This window comes from Chamaea fasciata, unplaced genomic scaffold, assembly GCF_029207755.1.
Source record: "Chamaea fasciata isolate MVZ Bird 193981 ecotype frontalis unplaced genomic scaffold, bChaFas1.0.hap1 SCAF_1, whole genome shotgun sequence".
Classification (NCBI taxonomy): Eukaryota; Metazoa; Chordata; class Aves; order Passeriformes; family Sylviidae; genus Chamaea; species Chamaea fasciata.
This window is the reverse complement of record NW_027094086.1, coordinates 119,304,272-119,328,012: the sequence shown is the minus strand read 5'-3', so window position 1 is coordinate 119,328,012 and position 23,741 is coordinate 119,304,272. Positions and strand designations below refer to the sequence as shown.

General features: G+C 35.4%; 1 protein-coding gene across 3 annotated transcripts in view; it reads left to right on the top strand.

Annotated features, from left to right (window-relative positions):
• TAX1BP1 (Tax1 binding protein 1) overlaps positions 1 to 23,741 on the top strand; it is a 56,192-nt gene that overhangs the window by 7,941 nt on the left and 24,510 nt on the right. For all 3 annotated transcript variants that reach the window (XM_066195196.1, XM_066195204.1, XM_066195187.1), the window contains exons 3-5: positions 8,366 to 8,468; positions 11,912 to 12,099; positions 13,702 to 13,860. In XM_066195196.1, the coding sequence (XP_066051293.1) occupies positions 8,366 to 8,468; positions 11,912 to 12,099; positions 13,702 to 13,860 (450 nt within the window). The remainder of the gene's footprint in view (positions 1 to 8,365; positions 8,469 to 11,911; positions 12,100 to 13,701; positions 13,861 to 23,741) is intronic.

Here is a 23,741-nt window from a genome sequence, read left to right as displayed (position 1 = left end):
CTCCTTTAGACTGCAAGTAATAGTACACCTTGTGTGAGTCATTTCAATATCCTGATTTTGTTGTAGATTTATTACTTAAACAACAATTACTTCCACGTATACAGATTACATTCTGAAGTACAGCAAACATCTGGATGTACTATTTGCCACATGCATATAGAAATACCATTTTTCTGGCATGGAGTCATCGCTGCACAGCTGGCCATAATAGATACAGGAATGTGCAGTGCACAGTGTGTCCTGTTGTTAAAATAGCTGGGAAAAGAACTATTGGAATTCAGAATGTTTTTGAGAATTGTGATATCTGTGAATAAGAGGGATTTGGTTGGTTTGCAGTTTACTTTCTTTGGAAGGACAAGTAAATAGTGCTCGACTTAAAAAAGAAAGTCCCTGGTAACCTTACTTGCTCTTTCCAGATGAGATGAAAAGAAGGATAGTCTGGGTTTATGCGATTGTTACCTTTGACAAGAAATTTTAACTTTTTTTTCCGAGTGTCATTAATTTTCTAAAACTATTTGGTGCGGTAGATTGTAGAATAGGCATAACAAAGTAGTCAGTAGCAATTTTGAAATAAAAGATTATGCTAATTGATAGTTCTCATGAGATATGGTACCAAGGGAATAGTTCATTTAAACCCCACCTGCTCTTTATAAATACATTTTCATGCTTATTTTCTAGAGTAAACAGTAGCTTTTTTACTCTTTGATCTGTCATACATTTCTTTGGACAGTAGTTTATTTATGTTACAGGTTTACTTTTAGAGAATTCATAGTTTCCATATTTATTTTGATTTATACCTAATAGAGGAAGTTGATCCTATAGTCTAGGCACTCTGTCAATGTCGTTTTTACACATTCCTCTGAACTATGAGAAATACAACCAACAAGAGATGATTATAACTTAGGATCCTGATAGTATCTTGATATTGCAACAAATACCATATGTTTGCAGTAGTCCAAATTAATGTATGTGTTTGTAACATTCAGCAGAGATGGACTTCTTCAGGTCTGGGACTGAGAGAACATTTTGAGATTACAGCCTTCCATAAAGAATCTAGAGCACTTTGCAGCCATCTTCTACCTGAGAATGTTTCAACCTTGAGCCTCCTGTTGCATAACTGATTTTAATCCCAGTGTGAGTAGCAAGGTCATGTCTGTAGTGAAGGCTTAAGCGTCTTGGCTAAGTCAAAGTTGCATGTGCTGTAAGGTGATCACAGACAGACTAAAACCCCCGAGGTTTGACTTTGCTTACTTATTTTGGAATGTCTTTGCCTGAATGTTGCTACAGTGTACTTAATACTTAAATAAGTGCTTTTCCTTATGTCCATGTTCTGACATTTTTTATACAGTTTGATTCTTTCAGAACTACTATCTAGATACCATTATTTGCTGATGATGCCTGTGTTCAGAGGTACATTGCATCGATGGCATGTCAGCATTAACTCTTGGTGATTTTGGCTGCTGTGAGCTTCACTGTGCACAGATGCTTTCATTTTCCTATCTGCTGGTTGTTTTAGAAGAACTTGGTGTTTGTAGCTGCCTGTTGTAGATTATATGCTACAGTAGAACAGGCATTGCTGTGACTTTCAAGTAATGTTACTTTACTCAGGGTTATGGCTCAAGCCAAGCCTGCTTGGAGAAGTCTCTTCCTGTGATACTGATCCCAAGAGTGTTTTGCTTAAACCCCTATGTGCTATCTGTGGTTTGGGGCAAAGTTGGTGTCTTACCATGTGAAACATGGAAAGGCTGCTAATTTACTGTTGTCAGTAATAATTAAACTGTGTAACATACATCCAGAACTTTATCTTCTGTCTGTAATTTTGCTTCTTTCAGAGGTAGCACATTGTCTTCTTGCAGTACTTAGGGTGCTTTACCAAATTTCTTTCTCAGCTATTTAATTTACCTTTCAAATTAGAAAAGGGCGTAACATTTACTCTGATAAATTTTGTGGTCAGGTTTTTTGCGTGGTTTTTTTTTTTTTTTTTTTTTTTTTTTTTAAACGTTGGATTGTAATGAGGTATCTACAGTAAAGGCTCACTGGTTATGCCCAAGTTGGTTCAGCTAAACAAGTGTTTTCCTGGGTTTGCTTCTTTGGCTTGTTGATGTTGTGTAGATGGGTCAGGCACTGTTAATGCAGCAGAATGAACACTGCCGTTCTTTCAGCTGTGTAACAGCTTTCTGAGGCCAGGGAACAAAATGCCAAGTGAGTCTCCCATGCTGATGGTCTTTCTTAGAGGCACTCTGTCTCCAGATTGAATTGACTGACTTTACCAAGTGATTATAAAAGGAAAGAAATTTAACAAAATGGAAAATCAAAAAAATTTTATTTTCCATGTTCATCTGAAACTCAAGAAAGGAAAACAAAGTTGGAAATAATTTTTGCACTGAAAACACTGTGGAGTTGTAAGTAGAGCTTTCGCCTTAGAAGAGCTTACGTTCTGTGTTAGATGAAACAGATGAGAGTTGTAGGAGATTCAGTGAAATAAAATGATGATTTTTTCCCTCAGGTAGATATTGGATAACTCATTATTGCTATACAGACAAGCACTCCCTATTTATGCTCCCTCCCTCATCCCCCCATTTATTTTTCTGCTTGGCAAATTTTCTTCAAGCTATTCTGTTGAAATGTACTGGATGAAATGTAAATATGGGAAAGCTAATCTCACTGTGTGATGTGACATTGCATTCAAAAAGGAGCATATATCTGTGGGGCAGCATAGAAGAAGAAAAAGCTTTTGTGATGTCTATTTTTACATGTCTATTTGTTAGTAGAAGGAAAACCTGTCTAGTGTGAGTATTATGGGACAGCTGAGTTGTCCCTACTGGCCCAGCCAAATTGCAAAGTACTTGGTGCTGGACTCTTACCAGACTTCAGCATTTCTGCTGTGACTGCTGAGTTGGTTTATTTCAATTTAGGACATCATAAACACTTTTCAGTCGTATAAGTCTTTTTGCTCCAGAGTAGGAGATAGGAATACGATGAGTGGATTACTCTGTAATGGCTTGTTAAAGCTTTCCATTTTATGGAGGGAAAATTAAATAAAGTGAGATTTCAGTTATACATTGTAAATAATAACCCTATCTGGATATGACGTTTTTTGTGGCATAAATGATCTGTAGTCATGTTTTGTTTTAAAAACGTGTCTGAGAAGGTGAAAATAGGATTTGGTTTTTGGATTGTTAATTTCTTGGTTAACCTGTGGAAGGAAAGCAAGAATGTTTGCATTTATGCACAGCTGTCTAATTTAAAAATGTATTTCAGAGTGGAGTGTATTTCAGAGTGTAGAGAATATGTTGAGAATGTGTTGAGTAGCCGATGCCTTATGTCTAACTCAGTTGTAAACTGGACTTTTTTCTTCCTGTTGCTTTAGGGAAGTTGCATCATCTAAGTCTTAAGTGTTCTTTTGACTGAGAAATAAGAATGTTTCTGTTTTTTAAGCTTTGAACTCTGAGCAAAACGTTTTCAGACTTTTCAATGAATTCCTTGAAAAGTAACAGTATCAGCACAGTCAGTCAATGGAGATGACTGCTGTGCTCATCAGATGGTGAATCTGAGTTCAGGCTTCACAACGAGTGTAGTGTAGTGACTGTAGTTTGACAGGTCATTCTTCATTTTTCTCCTCTGAATTTCAGAAAGTTTTGTGTCACAGTTCTTCTGTAATTTGCAGTGTTTGTGTGCTTGAATGTGGATGTTGTAATGGTTGCCATGGCCCGTTCCAGGTTTTTAAGTTGGACTAATAAACTGTGCCTGGCTCCTTCTGGCTCAGAGAAAGTTTCTCAGTGTGTCCTGTAGAAATTTCTCGTTTATTTAAGATTCCTGGTAGTAAGAAAGTACTACTGTGCATCAACATAAGCACTTTGACTGGAACTTGGTTTCATGTTTTTAGTTGACTTTTTGTTGGTTGTGAGTTTTTTTGATTTGTTTGTTTGGGTTTGTTTTTGGGTTTTTTCAACTGATTTTTAAAGTTAATTTTCAACTTTGGTTTCACATTTTGGTACATAAGAATGTGTTCTTCATACCAAAATAGAAGTGTTAACTTCATGGGAGTCTTCAACAGGAATTAAGTGTGGGTTTTCACATCTTTCCCCTTGTTAACATCTTTTAACAGCTGTCAAGTTCTAATCATTAATGCAAATAAATATGCCTGCAGCTTTATAAGTTTTCATAATTTTCATAATTTTTTAGGACTTGCTTAGTAAATGAAGGAAATGAAAAGTTACACCGTGTTACTGAAGGCTTATTTTAAATGTATTTTTATAGTGTGCATAATTTCTCTCAATGGCTTTTTTTCATTGTTTTGAATTTCAAATGCAGAAATGAAATTTTCAAATCTTTCTTACAAGCATTTGTTTGTTTTCTATTATGTTTTCATGAAAAGAGGCCTCAGTGTTAGTCATATCAGCTGCTTTGGCAGTTGGAGTGGCCAGACTCTTGTTCTTATAGGCCTGACAATTTAAATAGCCATATTCCTGCTGTTCGTGTAGTACAGGTAAGATGTTCACATTGAATGGGTTCTTGTGGGGAGTCTGGAGCCCTCTCCCCTTTCAGAGACTAACCTGAAAGATAGTCTGTATTATTTCTAGTAGGTTTTGTTGGTATGATCACCAGTAAGACAAATAGCCTAGCTTTTCTGATTCCTGTCGTTAAAAATGAAACCATTTTTCCAAGCTAATATGCCTGATGTTGCTGAGGATGCTGTTTGTTTTGCATCCAAAGCTACAGTGTTTTATTTGTCATATAAACTCACTGTAGGGCTGCTGATGAATATTCCCATCTTCTCTTCATGTTTTTCACTTTTTGTTGATTTTCTTTGTAGCTTTTGCCACTAATTTTAGTTTCTCAATAAACCCTTAAGCAGTGTTAAATTTTATTCATATAGTTTTAACCCTGTCTTTAGACAAATATTGGTTTTCTTTCTGAGCTGAAAGAAGTATCTGTGTCAAAGATCACATTTAAGTCATTACTGAGCCATCCAGTGTGTGCTGTAGTATTATATCTGTGATAGTATAATCTGTTGCCATAGAGAAGCTTATGACTATGTATATGGTAGTTTGGAACCACTGTGTACTCCATACTAGGCTTATTAAAGAGAATGTTGACAAAATTTGCAAAGTACTAAAGTAAAAGTTTATTAAAACCTGTTGATAAAAAACCAGATTTCTTTTATTTTAAGGATTTACATTGTACACCTAAAACATGGATTACTTAAATTTGTTCTTATTTTATTCTCAGCATATCATTATGTGGCTTTGCTCTTTGTTTCTGCCATGTAAGAAATAACCCCGTGGATTTTAATGATATTTATTGTTATGTAGGTAGAATGTTGAAAAATGTTACTAAGTTAATTTGCTTTGCTGCAGAATACTCATCTTCCCCTTTTAAAATGTATTAAGCTGCGAGGAAGATGATGTTTGTTCATACTTCTCTGCATTGTCAGATTTTGACACGTGCAATGTGTAGCAGGGAAAACCCTCATTTTCTGAAATTCTGTGCAGTGACAAGGGCTGTTGGGCAATGCACACCTGCTGATCACTTGTGTGTGCCCATTAAGAAAGAATGGAATTGTCATGATCATAAGAGTGTAAGACGGGGAGCCTCGCCAGGGGAAAGAGATGATGGATGACAGGAAATACTTGTGGGGTAAACTTCCCAAGGTATTGCTTTTTAGCTCGTGATAGGTCACAGTTCTCTTTCTACCAGCAGGCCACCGATTAGTTATACTTAAAAATACGGGACCTGCTGAGAAACAGACCAGGAGATGTATGTGTTTTCTACATAAGTATTCTTTTTGTTTCTATCAGTATGGCTAAAGTTTTAAATGACCTCGAAAATCCTTTAGTTGATTACTGTTACAGGTAGAGTATTGATAAAAATAACTTTTGGTTTCAGGATAAATCACCAAATTTACAAATCAATATGTGATATCTAGGAAAAATAAAAAAAAAGATAGACCTCCAGGAATAAACTGCCTCAGAAATTGATTTGATCTCATATAGGGACCATTTTCGTATTTATGTTCACTGGATTTTGTTTCTTCTCTACGTTTTCCAGTGTTAATAGTCAGAAGGAACAATGTTATTTTAGTAAGGAAGACAGCATCAGAAGCAGTGTGTACATATTTTGGTTTTTAACAGAAATGAAAACTAGTTTAAGGTGAAAAGATTATTTCAGTTCTATACAATATTTGGTCTGGACATGATAATTTAGTTTCTTTTCTGAGATGAAAAAGATGATGTTGACTTTTTACTCAACAAGAACTACATTTAGAAAGCTGTGTGCTTTAGTTTAGGACACCAAATAATGGTATATGCGTCTCTTTTTGGAAGTAAAAAAGTCAGGGAAAATAAAAAGAGGTAGTAACATCTGAGTTGGATTTGAAGACAATGACTAATGTGAAGATTTGCGAAATATTTTTCCTGTGAACTTTTACTGAGAAAAGATTGCTTTTACCACCCTCAAGTTACTGGAAGAGTTTTCCTTGTTATTTCTGAGATATTTAACAGTGTGGGAATAATAACCCCAGGAAGTCTCATTTCGACAGCTTTAAAGGCTGTGTGATAGGAGATATCGTAGAAATCTTCTTTGCTAAGAATAGGCCTAAGATGTGGCAGGTGATTCCATTCTAATAGATGTGTTGAGTATCTGCACTGCTTCTCTTTAGTGAGTGTTGCCTTGCAGAAGTGACTGAAAATGGGAATTTAATCTGGTTTCACTGTTGTTAATGTGGTTTTTGAGAGTATAAAAAAGGCTCCATTATCTTCAACATTAATTTTTCCATACTTCTTAATATAAAATGAATGGATATCTATGGAATAATCTATTCAGATTTTTTAAATAATGCTATGCGTTAATGTGCACACATAAAATGTATGCCTCTATACATATATAATTGCTGCTTTGCCACTGAATTACTTTCACCTCTGATGTTCTCTTTGCCTTTGCCTATCTAAACATATTCTCCTTTCTTTTTTCTTTTTATTGAAAATTTCTTTAAAACCCTACCTATTAATGCTTTTAAAATATGCTACTATAATGTATTCTTTATAGAGGAAGACTTCTAAACTTGGAGTTTGGAAGTGTTGCCTGTTGAAGCAATGAAAATCATGATTGGTAACTTAATCTTTGCTTGGTTGTGTGGTTTTTTGTGTGTGGGTATTTTTTTTTTCTTCTTCTTCCTCTTGAAACACTGTTTTACCTGATAAAAATTGGGAAACAATTTATTCCCTTTCCATATCTTAATTCTTCCATGACAGTATACTGAGATAGTGATAAGCACCTAGCATTTGACAAAGTGTTGTGGTTTTTTTTGTTGTTGTTGTTTTGTTTTTTTAAAATCAGTGGCATAAATCAAATATATTTCTTCTTTTCCTTTACCATTATGCTGTCATTAATACCCATTGCTTTACAGTAGTTGTTTTTTCTGGTTTAGTTGCATGTATTTCAAGCCTGTTGAGCTCATAGAGTGGCCTGGGTTGGAAGGGATGTTAAAGAAGATGTAGTTTCAACCCTTCTGCCAAGGGCAGGAGCCCTTCTCACTAGACCTGGTTGCTCAGAGCTCCATCCAGCCTGACCTTGAACACTTCCAGAGAGGGGCATCCACAGCTCCTCTCAGCAACCAGTGGCTCACCACTGTAGAGAATCGCACTTCTGGGAAAACTCTGAAAGTAGAGGTTTATTGAAGTTAGCAGAAAGAAAACGCCAACTTAGCTAAGTTCTGTTTTCATGCAGATCTATTTTTTTTCCTTTGCAGACATAGCATGTACGTATGACAGAATTAGCATTCCGGTGAAATGCTGGTCTTTTGCATTGCAGAAGCTGTCAAAAAAATTCAAGTGTCAGTTGTGATCTTATCAGTAGCATAGAAAGCTTTTTTTTCCCCCCTCTTTTTTGTTTTCTGATGAACCAGTTGGGCTGTGAACACAAGAGTCAACATTGGCAGAACCTACACTAAGAAAATTTCACTATAAAATCAAGAATTAATCTTTTTGTATTTTCAATATAGAAAAATGTATCTTTATAGGAAAAAAAAATAATGTACCGAAGAATAGTTTAACATACAGTGAAAACTGTCTGGTGTTTTACTTTATATAGACCCTTTTACTGCCTTAGACCCATTTACTGCCTTAGGTAACAAGCTTAATAAAATAAATGCTAAATCTTTGACATGCTTGTTAAAATATTCCAGATTTGTAAACATTGTTAAGTATCTTTTGATTGCATTTTGGAGCAGAAATATGCATATTACAGTATGTTGTAAAGGCCAGACAATGATATCTTAACTGTGTATATCAAATTCTTCTGTTTAATGTTTTCTCTTTCTGTTTTTTTTTTTTTTTTCTTTTTTGTTGTGGTTATTCAATTTTAGGTTGGTTGGAGTACTGCAAGAGATTATTATACGTTTCTTTGGTCACCTATGCCAGAAAATTATGTGGAAGGAGCAACTGTTAACTGTGTGCTGACTTTTCAAGGTGAGTATAAGGCAGTATCTATCTATATTTTCCAGCCTACTCAGCTTTTTAAATACTTTTCTGTTCATTTAAGTGCTGAGCATTGTATAACAGTTCTAGAGTTTAAAAAAGATAAATTGGAGGAGAATTTTCAACATTTCACTGTGGGAAGTTTAGTCTTATTTTAGATGTCAAGGAAAATGGTAGGGAAAAGTATGTGACTTAGTATGTTTTTTACATGGTAATGGCAGATATTCATGACTGATAGAGAAGCTCTGCTGGAAACTACTAAAATAAAAGAAGTGACTTCGTTTAATCATCAGAAGGCTTTTTTAATCTTGACCTCTCTTAGTACAATTTGTCTGTACATAGTCTTTAGTCTCTGGACTTTAAACATGATTGATGTGATTCTTGTTAAAGAATAAATAGCATAGATGATGGTTTCATGAAGGTTCAGAGTAGTCATTGAGTTGCATGGGACCTTTTGTTGCAAGGAATTGATGGAAATGTCGAAGCTCTTAAGAATAAGGAACGAACCAGAAAATGTTACACCACTGTACAAGTCTATAGTATGTATGACTATAATTTTCAAATTACAGTATCTGTAACTATAATTTTCAACACTGTGTGCGGGTCATATCCTCTCTCTCCCCATGGCAGTCTCAAAACAGGTCTAGTAAAGTGCAACAAAGGAGATCAAAATTAAGAATAGCTTCTCTGTAAAGGTGTGGAGTTACGAAGATGAGAGCCACACTTCTTAAATAGAAAAAGGGACATTGGCTGTGGGTTATGATGTGGGAGGTTTATGTCTGACATTAGGAGTAGCATTTTTACCTTGTGGGGGAAATGGAGCTCTTGAACAGGTATCCTGGTTTGGAAGGATGCAAATTCCATACAGTTGTTTAGAGACAGCCACAGTAATCTCAGGTGCTGACAACAGTCTATTGAGTGGGAAGTCTGACAAAGTGACCTTCCAGACTTCCTTCTGCCAGGTTTTTCAGGCTGGGGAAAGGAAATAGTGTGAAGTGGCTGATGTCTCTAAAATCAGGTACCCATGGGATGGGTGGATTAACCGTTCTATATATCCAAATAAATAGGAACCACTGATATAAGCTACCAAGTGACAAGTTCAAAATAGAGGTAGAGATGGCATGTTTATAATACATTCAACATGCAGAGCTTGTTGCCACAGGACACGACAAATGTCAAAAAATCTACACACATTCAAAATTTAACGTAAAAAGAGCACCTCCACTAAATTAATGATTTTCTGCTTACAAACAGAATTTTATGTACAATCTTAGCATTTTTTTTTTTACTTCCCAAACTTGGCCTTAGTCTTTGTTCATGTGTGTGTTTATTGCTTAGAACATATTAAAAAATTAAATAATATGAGTCTTGCCATGATGACTGTATTAGGTCGCTGTCTTATTAAAGCTGCAAGCAGTGATAGCTTTGAGTTCAGTTCTTTCTCTTTTTTTATTCTGGTGCTTTCAGTGATGATCATATCCACATGGTCTGATAACCTGATAACCATTTTATAACTTTGAAGTTGATTGAAAAGTGTGCGTGCTCTGTAGAAACTGGAAGGAAATCAGTAGGGTTTTTTTACGGGTAACATAGTTCACTGAATGAATGAAATTGGGTTGGACTGAAATGAAAAGTGGTCTAGAAGAGTATAACTCTTCATGCCATTTTCAGTTCTTTGTAGAAATTTAACCACACATGAAGAGAACAAGTATCTCTGACCCATCTGTTACATTCCATCCTGACAGACCTCCACTTTTATAGAGCTGCCAGATTGCATCTCCATTCAAACAGTCTCCCGGTTGTGTTTGGCAAGATATTTTAATGCTGCTGAGATGAGATCAGTAGAGCTTACAGGAGCTTAATTATCTGAGCTAAATAGTAGATGCTGTGCAGCATGTTAAATGTGGTTGGGGTTTTTTTTATGATCAAGTAGGTATACTGGAAGAAAACAACCAGAAATCTGTTTCTCCAGTATATGTTAGACACAAGAAAAAGTACTTTCATTAGTTTTAAAATCAGGTTGTCTGAACCAATATTAAAATGTGCTGAAGCAGCAATGTAGGTTGTTCTACATTTATTTCTGCATAGTTTCATCTTACTTAAGCACTGAATCAGGTATACTGAACTACAGTGCTACATAGGAAAGTGTAGCCAGGCCCAAAAGCATGAATCCTGATGTTTTGTGTTTCAGATACTATTCCCTGAGCGACTGTTAATAAAGTAAAAGACTAATGGAAACATGAAGTTTCTTGATACAAGTGCTGTCTATACAGCAAATGTAATGTTTTACTATTTCTAGGAAAGGTAGCTAAGAGTACTGGGAAAAGACTTGCAGGAATCTGGAATAAAAGTGGGTGGAAAGTTAATGGTTAAATTAGAAAGGGAGAAGGTTGAAATGTGGTGAAATAAGAACTGAAATGGGTGACATCACCTGCTGGACCAAAGGCTGAGTAAGGGTTTATTATGTTAGTATCACCCTCAGGCCGGCTACAGTATCTGAAAAGAAGTATTATGAATGAAACTGGCTGGTTTTCTTACCATTACCATTGGGTAAGGCATAGGTCTCGACTATACTAATAAAAGTAAAAATGTCAGTAGTTTTCGAAATGATTGTTTCACATTCATAAATCCTACTGTATGAATCTGGGTCATGCAAGAGGCTTGAAGCTTTAGTGGGCAACAGTTCAGTTGGATAGTCACACAAATTCTCAAATAATCTGCTTGCACCATGTACCATTGCATAGCTTCAAGGAAGAGGATTTGTTCTTACCTTGTTAAGTCTAGAAAAATTTGTTTCAATTTTAAAAAATAAGCTTTTTGTTAAACTCCAGGCTCTTCTCTTTCAGCTGGTGTCATTCATTCAGGGCATTTCTGTGTTTTGGCATTGAAAAACAGAAAAAAAAGATGTTTGTCCCACAGACCCCTCCCCCCCAAAACAACAACAACAAAACGCTATGTACAAATGGTACCTGATGAAGTTGCAGGTGTCTTGCATATTATTTTGTCTTTTTTTGTTATATTTGGTTGTGTAGGTATTTCAAGGCCTAAAAATGACTTCCTCTCTGATGTGTGACTGTACAGCAGTCACACAGTAATGTGGTCATGATGCAACTTCATGGCATCTGTTTGCTAATGATTCTATTTCATAAATGTATAAACAGCAGCTAGTAGTGTATGTGAGGTGATGTGTACATATAGCAGCTATTGCCTAACATTGTTTAATCTTTGTCTTAAATACTCGTAGAAATTGCTAGGGGATGAAGGTTACTAAATAGGATGACTTTTTCTTTCTGCTGTTTTGGTGCTATATTTATGCCTTATGGAGGCAATGAGCATGAAATCTGTGAGTCAAACATGATGTGGTAATCTGTCTGCAGATGGAGACTTGTAAGCTTGTATAGAATATTTCTTCAAATATGAATTTATTTTGATAGGATATTATCTCCCAAATGATGATGGAGAATTTTATCAGTTCTGTTACGTGACTTACAAAGGAGAAATCCGTGGAGCAAGCACGCCTTTCCAGTTTCGTACCTCTTCTCCTGTTGAAGAATTGCTCACTATGGAAGATGAAGGAAACTCTGATATGTTAGTGGTGACCACAAAAGCTGGACTTCTTGAGGTTTGACACAAAAATTCTTAAAATGCTATTTTATTAATACTATATACAGACAATCACAGGTACTGAAGGAAAAACTAGTAGGAAAAGACCTGCATGTGTCTGTGTAATGCGTCTATTTCTGGCTCATTCTGTAGTATTTGGTTGAGGTTAGAACACGTTAAACAAATTAAGATTTAAAAATGTATAGCACTAAGCATGGATTGGGAAACACAGGAGTGGATATTGCCTGTCTCTCATATCTGTAGTCACCAACTAACTGGAGGGGGAGGAAGATACTCTTTGTGTGAAATGGTGCCTCTTGTAAGGAAAAAGAGTTATGGAACCAGGATACTTTTATTTTTGCCCAAGTTAAGAGCCCTGGAGACTGAGCTGAATAATTGCAGGTGCCTAAGTATATTAGAGTAGCTCTTGTTTTATTTTAAGGAGTTTTCTATGTGTTGTGTTCTTTGCTGGAGAGGTGTGGGTAGACTTGTGTGCTTATATCCAAAGTCAAGGTGTTTTACATTTTGCTTGTTGCTGTCTGTAGGCTGAACACTATTTAAACCCAAACAAATGATAAAAGATGCCTAAACTAACTTTTGTTGAAGTTTCTTCTTGGAAAATTGCTCAATGCAGTTCCCTTACCTTGCCATCAGACATTGTATCCAGTTTTCGGTTGCATCTAGGCACGTACGTGCATGTATTTGATTCACAGTTTTCAAACTTTAGGGATAAGAGTTAGTACAGAGATACATCTGGGATATTTTTGCTTTTCAGATATGTACTCATAGCACTAAAATTAATGAAGTTTTCAAGTATTTTTTATGATCTTCATTTGTAGTACTGTAGGATGGTTTGGGTTGGAAGGAACCATATAATGTCATCTACTCCAACCCCCTGCAGAGTGAGCAGGGACATCTTCAACTAGATGAGGTTGCTCACAGCCCCATCCAGCCTGACCTTCAGTGTTCTCAAGGATGTTGCATCTACCTCTCTGGGCAGCCCTTTCTAGTGTTTCACCACCTTCATCATAAAAGTTTCTGCCTTATATCTAGGCTCAATCTGTCATTTTTTAGTTTAAAACCTTCGCCCCTTGTTACTGCAGGCCCTACTGAATAGTCTGCCTGTCTTTTTTATAAGCTCCCTTAAGTATTGAAAGGGCACAGTTCATGTTCCAGGGCTTACTTTTCAGGTGGGGTGTGCAGTGTATGTGCACATTCATTTTTCTCAAATTCCTCAAATACTGCTTTCGAGAGAATGTGTGTCTCTGCAGTCAGCTGTCATTTTTTCACGGAGCTGCCATCATCAGAATTAGCTCGTCCACAGTTGCTGTCACTTGGGAACAGTTAAAGGCACTTCATTTAAAGAAGCAAAACTTGAGGGTAAATCAGGACACTGCAAATACGCTATCTAATGGCAGTCTGGTACTATGCACTAAAAGCAGTTAAACTTCAGAAATTTGAAAATAAGGGGGAAATTGTAGTAACCTAACCAAGGAACACACGATTTGTCCTTCTGCTCAAACACTGGAGTAATTAGTTATCCACTTGTTAGATTAGAATGAAGGGGGGAAAAATTACCAAATCCCATTCTTTTCTTTTTTTTATTTTTTTTTTTTTTCAGTTTAAAATTGAAAAAATAATAAAAGAAAAAGAAGAGCTATTAAAGGTAACTTCTGTTCTGGAAAAGGAAGCAACACAACTCAGAGATCAAGTTGAACAACTGGAAAAAGAACTTAACCATGAAAAGCAGAGATGTGAACAACTGCAAACAGAGCAAAAGGTTAGTTGTTTAACTGATTAAAGCTGACTCATAATGTCTGTATTAGAGCTTTTTCAAGAAGCAGTCAGACTGTGTGAACATCAGCTGTCAAAATCCCACAGCAGTTAGATAGACGTTTACACTAGCATAGGTCAGTTCCTGTTAACCTCCTGCCACTATTCCTTTTATGTCGTAAAATGGCTAAAATATTTAAACCTTTTGGTACCAGGCTTGGTAAGATAATCGATGACAACTGTTACCAGATGTTTGATAATTAACTGTGAAATTCATAGTGGAAAGTAGTTGATAATACAAAGTTTGCTTACATTAATTTAAAATGGAGGAAACCTTTTCAAAAAAAGCCCTCCTTAGGGAATAACTGCATAGAACACAGGCTCTTGCAAATGGTAAAAGTTCTGGTATGAAAATCAAAGATCAAAAGAGAATGCTTCTGCCAAGGTATGTAAAGAGTGAAAAGTAACTAGTAACTGACTTCTCTTAAAAGGTTTCACAATTCAAAGGGAAAAGAAGCATAAACTTAAAAATCTTTTTAAAGTGTTAATTAATAGTGAAAATGTAAATGTAGCCTAAACCAAAGCCAGCTTAATTTGGAATTCTGTATGTGGTAGGGAGGAAATCTAATACTATAAAAAGGATACCAAAAAGTTCGACCTAATCTATTTTTAAGCTGCTGCTTTTTAAAAAACCCAACTTTTAGGAGAAGATTAAAAACATATGGGAGGGAGGTGGTGACATGGACAAATTTGAAGTAATGAAACCTATATAATTTAGCTGTGGACAGCAGTTAATAGACTATTTCTAGGTACTAGTGTGTACATGTCAACAGTCCTGTGTCATACACTTTTAATAGGAATTTGTTGAGAGAACTTGAAAACATTAGTGCTTTTTAATAAGCTTTTGAACAGCAGATGGAATGGACTAGAGTGTTGGCTAAGGAAAAAAGAAAGGATAAGATGTTGTTTAGAAAGGTTTTTTCTATTAAAGAATAATTTTTATTTAATGTGCATGGGAGAACTAGCTTAAATCAATGAGAGAATAGAAATTCACATTTCATGGATTTGCAGATCTTAAGTTTGGTGGATAAATCTGAATGAGCTACATTGTTGCTTTTCATTGTCACTTGAGGCTCTTATTTAAAAAAGAATATTTGAAAGCAAACTGTCAGTTCCAACCCATGTTAGCTTTACCATTCCATTTTAGAACAATTCCTGAAATGGGATTTTGACTGCTGTCGTGCAAGGATATAGTTGGACTGTATAGGAACAAAGATGACTCAATACTTTCTCCCATTTTGCAGTGAACTTCTCTAATCCAAAGTAATTTTGACTCTAAAATACCAGAATTTAGCAAATAGAGTTTAATTTCATGAATGCTTGGATTTGTGGGTTTTTTTTCTGTCTCTTTTTTTCTCTGCAATTGTTGTTCTGCCTTGGCCTTGCAATTTCATGAAGAGAGAACACAGTGTGACAAACTTCTCACTTGTATTTAGATACAAATAGATGTCTGATCTGAAGCTGGTTGAGCTCTTCACTTGGCTAAAATACGATGGAAGTTTCCTAACTTAGGCTATTTTTTAGCCTCTAAGATTTTAACGCTGTCTTATTTTACATCTTCTATGTCCTGTCGTCTGTTTTTCACTTTTTAAAAAAAAGAAACTTAATATGCTGAGTTGAAAAAGTGTTCATTTTTAATGTATATAAGCAGAATATAAATTGAGTGTTATTCCTGAAAATTAAGTGGACATGTACTACATCTACTAAATCAGGTACAGAAAGTTAACTTTTTAATCATCAGAAATATTAATAAGTGATGCTTTATATGTGACTCTCCTGTCTTGAAGATGACTTTCTCTCCTTTCCTCCACACCCCAGGAAGTGAAATACAGCAGTGGATCGCAGGATTGTATAATTTATGTTTGCTGGGAATTCATGCAGTACATTAATACATTGATTTAAAGATTCCTGAGCAGCAGTGACACAGCACTCAGTTGGATTTCAGTACCTGGGTTTTATTTTTCTTGTGGCTTGTTTAAAAAACAAAGCATCAGCCAAACCCAAAAATCCAAACAAAACAACCCCAGAAAACACCCCCTCCCCAGCTGACCACTAACACAGATCTTGCAAAACAGATTCTGAATACAGCCCCCTGATAATCTAGTGCACTTTGTGTGATGTGAATTGTTGTTATTGGCAATAAGCCTAAGTAATGCATTAACTTGGATGTTTTTTATATAAGACTACAGGGTATAATCTTTAAAGTGATAAGTAATCAGAATGTATTTTTATTTTTTGTAACAACAGAATCTTCACAGGTGCTTAGTGTGAGCCAGTTTGTTTTGGCTTGGCTTATGGGATTTTTACCTTTTGAGTAGTTGTTTTAACCATGTATTATGGGGGCTTTTTATTTTCTTCCTTTTTTTCTAGTTCTCTTTTTTCATATGCATGTGAATTTTTAATTATGCTCTACAAATTTTTCATACATAAATAGGTAAAAAGTGAAAGTGATTAATTAAAAAATGGTATTTTAGAAAATCTTTAACTTAGGTAAAGATTTGACTATTTGGAATTCCACTTAAAACATCTTCCAATATACTTCCATATTAATCTAATGAACAACAATTAATAAAACAAAATAGCCCATATAAGAAAATATTGTATATATGAGATGTCATTGCCTTTGTAGTTGAAGGCAGCTATAATTGATAGAAATTTATTTCTGTTAAAAATATAGCTAAGTTAAATTGAACCTATGTGCAGTCTCTTAAGAGCATACTTTTTTGTTTGTTTTTGCAAGTGCTTCTATTAGGAACTGCTCAATATATTTCTGCTTGTGCAAAAAGCTCTCAAAAAACCCACAGTAGTACTAAATACTGTGTTTAAAAAGCAGTAATTGCATGTGCCAAAGAAGTGGATGTGCTTGTACAGACACGTGTATTTGATCCTAATTGAGTGCAGAGCTCTTTATGCTGCCAGTGTATTGGCAGCTAATATTTACTTATTACATTTGTATTGTGATAAGGGAGCCCTGGAGTTATGAACCCCTAAATGCATAATACTTGTCGATCTGCCTAATTTCTAAAAATCTTACTTAGGTTCTTCAGAGAAAATAATACGGGTATCTTAGCTCATGTGTTTCGTCTCTTGATCAAATCCATTGTTAAGCTATGTTGTATTTTTGTAGTTGTACAGAATGTGGATGATGTGGTTGGGGTTGTAGTACATTAGTTACTTTATTGTGGTGCAGCATAACAGATAGAAGATGGGAAAGCTCCAAGTTCCTAATATGAAAATGCTTCCTTAAAAAACAGTTCTCTTAAAATCTCCTTTTTATTCGTGTTTATTAATATGCCTTTAGACTACTTTCTTCTTTTAGGTGTTGATTTTTGTCAGTATTTTACTTTCAGAAATAGCTCAGAAGTAGTTTGGATCATGGAGAAATGCTTCTGCTGTAGACATGACAATGCTACAGCTAATCCCAATTAGTGCTTCCCTCCTACTCCTGATTAAATGACCTCTTTTCACACCTACAGAATTTTAGGCAGTGGAACTGGTGTCTTTTCTGTCTACTTTTTGCCAGGTTGGGGTATTTTGTAAGTGGTTGGGGAAAATATTAGGAAGGGAGAAGCTAAAAGTAAGTGCAATCAATCTTTTAAGAACATGGCATACTAAACAATCTATTCAGGTGTAATACAATCAGTGCTCCATGAAGCTTGACTATTGGGCTCTGTACATATTGAAAAGATTCCCATTTTATGAGTTGTACTAGTAGGAAAGTTCATGTGTTTGTGGCACTTGAAATTAATGGCTACAGCAGACTTTGGTTTGCTAAGGTGCCCTTGCTGTTCAGGAGATAAACAGTTTTGTGTTGCCTTCTTACAAGGTAGCCATGTCATTTCCTACTAAAGGCAGGAGGAATGAATGCATTCAAGACATAAAGTCATAATGTGCTATTAGAGTTCTTGAAACATATCTTCTTGTAACACCTTATTGCACTCTAAGTCACTACTTGTCCCTAAAGGCTTTTGTTTTTTTAGATTTGGTTAAATATTTTAGTGCTTTATCACATTAATAGAAAATGATTTATATTCAACACATCAATGATTGTGCAGGCAGTATTTTTTCTTGTTGTAATTGTCACCATCACAGAAAAAAAAAAAAATCTGCAAGACACACAGCTCAGCATTAGTCAGTGTTTGCACTCACAGGGAACATGCTCTCCAGCCCCACTTTTTTAGTGTGTACATACGGTTTATTACCACTAAGTTGTGTTAATAACCGCACCTTGCCAAAGCTTGAGGTACTTACTGTAAGATGAGGTCAAATTCAGTCTTTATTTCTTTTAGGTTGATCTTCTTCCTCTTATCCAAGGCCTGCTTAATGCAGTATATAGTTGTACTGACAACATCAGTTTAGAAAGGATGTAAATAGCCTTGCCTTTTCCTACCCCGAGCATGAGAATTTCCTGCAGCCCTCTTTTAGCCTTTTGAAAAGGGCTTGCCATGTTTTCAGTTAGAGGAAAACATAGTATTCCTTTGCAGCAGTTTTCATGTCAGTTAAACCATTCGTACTTTTTTTTCCCCCCAGATGACATTAAAATAGTCCTTACTGAGTGTGAAGACTTAACTTAATCTGTTACTACTCTGTGTGGGAATTCAGAGTCAATGCAAACTTACTGGAAATGTTTCAGAAATGTCACATCTTTTGCTTACAACCTTCTGTTAGTGTTTCAGAGTTAATCTGTTTTTGCTAGGGTGATGTTCTCTGGTAGCATATTTCTGTTTAGGATCAGGCTATATATACACCTTGCAACTCTAGCAGTGTAACACTGTTAAAATAATGATGTAGCTACGCTCTATTATTTTGCTTAAGAAGATGGCACATTATGCATGGTTGCCAGAAATGGTTCAGGTTGCTTTTAATATTTCAACTTTTCCCATGGTTTTACTTCTGTAAACTGGTACATAATCAGTGTGTTGAATAACATTATTATCCTGCTTTTAGCTGAACATATTTTGTTTTTAAAAATTGAGGGAAACTAACTTAAAAAAATGGAACAAAATCTTAATATGTTTTTATTTAGAAAACAATAATACAAACATTTCTGTCTTAGACCTTATGAATATAAACTGTGTATAGCTTTGTACATAATAAGAGTGCTTGCTTTTTGGTCTTTGTGTTCCCAGTTTTGTGTATGCTTAAACTGTGTGTAAGATCTGTGGCAGCAGTGCACTTGCCTACTGTTTTAAGGATCAATTTTACTGTGCTGAAGAAGAGAAGCATGTTGTAGTCATTGTGTGTCTTTCACTGGTCATTTCTTTGATACTCTGCAACCATTCCGTTTTGTGAACACTCGGTTTTGCGCTTTTGTAGAGAGCAGAGCTTGCAGAAGATGCTTTTGTAGTCATTGGTCTCCCTCTAGTGGGGAGAGGGCACTTCTGGACTGATTTTTTAATGTGACAAGTGGTGACAAGTCTTATTCTCTGGCAGTAGTTTCTGTGTTTAGCTTGAGTCAGAAGCAATGGAGTTGAAGACTGCCTGTTCATCCGTTGATCTTGTGAACATTTGAATAGTGTTTCTGTTATGATGCTGGCATAAATTGAGGCAAAAGTAAATTTACTGACTTGATAAACTTGTTCTTTCATACTTTTTGTAAATTTAGTTTACTATTTGACTTCTTAGAAGTGGGCTTTTTCATCTATCTTATGGGGAATTTTAATAAGGCATCCACATAAATTCACATTCTACTGACAGGTTCTACCTGCACAGTAGCTTTATTTATTGGAGAACTTTATTCAAATATCAGGGATTCATTTAAACTGGCTTTTGATGCCATTTTATAAGGAGAATTTCTCTGCTTAGATAGTGAAAAAACACTTGTTCAGTGTAATATGTCAGTGGTATGAGTAAGCAGTACATGTGCCCAGTTCAGCCTGTGTGCATAAGTAAGTAAATGAATTGTTTTTTCAGTGTCTCTTTAGACCAGGCTCTGTTCATACTGTTCATGTGTGCTGCATGTGTGAAAAATCTGATGGTCAGGAAAATGCACTGTTTTATGAAAAAACCCTCCCAAAAATTAAGTAACAACAAACCATCCTAAGGGCAAAAACCCAAACAGCAAGCAAAAAACTACCCCCCAGCCCAAAAAGCAACCTCCCCCCCAGTTTAATTTAATTTTAGACACAAATTAAACACTCTGAATTTGTTCAGGTTAGTACCAGCAATTACAGCACCCTTGGGTACTGTAAACATCATATGAAGAGAAAACACTGTTTCATGTTTTTTTACTGTTCTGTGTATGAATATTTCTTAAACTGGGCAATTGAAAATTATTTCAGTGGAAAATTAAGTAGTAACTTGAGATATTCTATAATTCACATTATGTATTCATGAAAATGACTTTGTAAAATCAGTAGCTTATAGCGAAATTATGGCATGTTTTAAGAAATTAACATTCTGACATGTAAATACATCCTGCAAAATCAGAGAGTGTGTAAAGGCTTCAGCTGCCTCCTGCAAAAACTTGCATGTTTGTAATCTTCATGACAGTAATTGAGTGACTGATGTAACTTAGATGAACTCTTAGAGGCTTAGATCACAGTTTTGATCACTTTTACGATGTTAAAGTACTACTGCTGTGAAATCTTAGATTTTTGAAATTGACTGCAGTGTTTTAAGTCATAGTCATGAGGATAAAAGCTTAATGTTATTGAAGTTATTTGGACTTGATTTGCTGTTTTACTTTACTGAATGCTTCAATTTTTTGTAGAAAGAAAAATTACAACTTGAGGTTTCCTTTCAGAACTTTCATGTCACGTGTTATGGGCAGACTCAGATTTTTGCACTGGCTGCAGTGGTGCTGTGTTGTGTTCAGAGGTCCTTTGAACAGAGTATGATGTCAGCCAAGTGTTTCACATGATTCTGTTGGAGCTGCTGTGATGTCAGTGGGATAAGAAAAGGCTCCTGCAGATAATTGATCTAAAACCCCTAAATTCTCTGTAGGAGATCAAGTGTAATAGTTCCTCTGACATTAAATTACATCCAGCTGAAAGGTGGTGCTGCCTTTTTTTTTTTTTTTTGCCGTTGTTTGTTTGCTTTTTGGTTTTTTTTCCTCATTTTTGTTTTTAAATAGATTGCCTTGTATTTAGTGATTTGACCTCTTCCACATGAGCTGCATAGCTAATTTTTAACTTTTCACCCTTCTTCATTACGGTGTATGCATTCTCTAAAAAGTAAAAAAAGACTGTAGATACTATGTATTAATCAACAGTGAATGCTTTAGGTGTGGGATGGCTTTGAAAAGGTTGGTAGGGAGTTCTACATGTTACGGATAGGGAAGATGAAGCATAAAAAACCATGCTGACCATTGCCATACTGCAAGGTGTCATGTCTGGAAATAGTCTTAGATTGTATTTTTCAAGTGTTTTCTTCTGTCTGCTGGATCTCTCTCTGCCTTCAGTATGTTTGAAAAATGTATTGTATGTGCTGATCATAGGAGGGATGTCTGTACCATTCCATTAAACAGACTGTGCTCAGCAATGTTTTACTGCTGTTGTAAAAATCCATTAGAAGTAAGAAATAAGTAGGAAAAGTGTGCTGTTCTTCGTTGTTGAATATGTGGATTTTTGCCATGATTTTCTCTTATAAAAATGAGAATTTAGAAACATTATGGCTATTCCATTCTCAAATGAAAGATCATTAGTCCTTTTGCAGCAGGAATTTATTTATGAAATGGATTTTAAATGTGTTTCAAGGATGATCCCAGGCATGATCTTTGCATATCCTCTAGATAGAGCTTATAATAGCTTTATGAGGACAGTGTTGCATGGAATTACAATAAAATTAATTTTAAAATAATCAGTCTTAAATTTAAATCTCTTGCCATTTTAGAATAGTAGTAAAGATTTTGGGACCCCCATATTTCTTCTTGTTCCGTATCTGAAGGTACATTAAGATTTTCAAAGTGGAATTTTGTTTCTAGGGAAATTCACTTGATAACTCACTGAATTTTTGTTGTTGTTTCATTTTACTAATGAGACTCCTAGTAGATACAGGATATTTTGTTTTGATAGCTACTTCTTTTGCAGTGGTAAAGCTAATTAAAGTAATTTCTAGTTGCTTACTCTTGACCCTTGTGATGCAGTTCACTTCCCACTTCCACCCTTATGGCTGTTGCAGCTCTAGGGAAGGAGATGGTAAGGCATATTTAACTGGATTAAAAATAGGCTTAATATTGTTGGGTGTTTTTAAACCAGTTCATTAAAATGATTCCGGTTCTTGCTGTGCTTTTTTTTTTTCCCCTCTGTTAAGAAGGTGGAAGAAAATTGTATAATATTGGTAGCTGTACCGGATAAGATAAATGAATTAAAGCGGTGATTACCGAAAACAATTACCTTTTTTGTAAGAGGGGTTGTACAATTATTTCACGTGTTTATTATATTCTTCCCCTTTAGACTCTTTCTAAACACAGTTGACTTTACCTGTAAAATAGTCTAAGAGCACTCATTTTAAATTTTACAGGCTTTGAAACCACTGTAATCAATGTATGGAACTAGGGATTGCAGCATCTAAATTGAATTACAAAGAATTCTGTAAAATAACAAGTCGTCTCTAAAAATTAATCCTTTCTTCTTCTTTAAAAACTGTAGGCCTTAGTTGTATCTAAGCAACTTTATTAGGTGAGAATCTGTTAAGTATGGAACTTTTACATTTTAGTACCATGTCCCTTTAGAATAACTAGCAAAGCAGCATCAATTGTAATGCTGTTTGTGGAGAGAATTTTTTTCAGGCTATTAATTCCTTTTAATATATGTTACCTTTGGCAGCCTGTTTGAACTGTTTGTACAGTTTGTATATATAATGTATCAGATTAAATTCTTTTGAAGGCACTTGGGTTACAACAGTTTAAGTTATACCAAAGTGGTGTTTAGAGAAAACACAGATATGCATTGAAATAGACTTTTTACTATACTAGGCTTTCAAAACAGGGGCAAGTAATTAGTCTCCACTGCACTAGGGGAGGACAAGCAGTTATAGAGTGTGCTGTTGCTGCTGGTTATACAGCAAGTTTTATTTGGAATACTGACTTTAATTAAAATATCCTGCCCTCATTACACCAAGTACATATATTTTTGGTTGCAAGAAACTGATAGCTCTTCAGAAATAAAGACCTCATGAAAGTTGTGGGTTATCTTCTCCAATGCTGTTTTTTTAAGAAAAGGTGGCACATTCATGATCCCTTGAAATTCTTTATTGTATTAAGATGTTAGACAGCCATTTAGAGTTTAAATAGTTGTAATATATTAGTTCTTCTATATAGCATATATGGCAAAAATAAAAATCTAGATGCTGGTTTAGTGTGTCACAAGTGAGTGAGTCATCGGATACATTTGCCACTCCTTGATTCAATACTGCTTACCCCTCAAACTGCCCCCCCCCCCCCCCCCCCCAAAATCATAATCCTCAAACTTCTGTTTAGTTGCTTGTAAAAGTGGGGCTTAATTATACTTGGAAACAGTGTATCTTGACAATTAATGACTAAAACCAGTCCTCATTATATTTTATTGTACTTAAAACATAGTTTGTTAGGTTGGAATTTGGCCAGTAGGGGTTCTTTGTAAAGTCTGGCTGATGTGTTTCTCTTGATGTAATAGTACAGTCTTGTTATTTCAGGGCATTGAGCTTTGTTTAAAAAGTAATAGATGAAGTAGTGCTTTTATCTTCCAAATCTAGAGCAGGAAGACAAGTTGTACTACAGTATCTACACAAGCACTCCTAAGTCATGCTGTAGTTAAGTATGTTGGTCAGTCTGTCTTGACCTTGTTTCACACTTTGATTCATATCACTGTCATGGTTGATAATAAGTTGAGATTTTTTTTTTTTTTC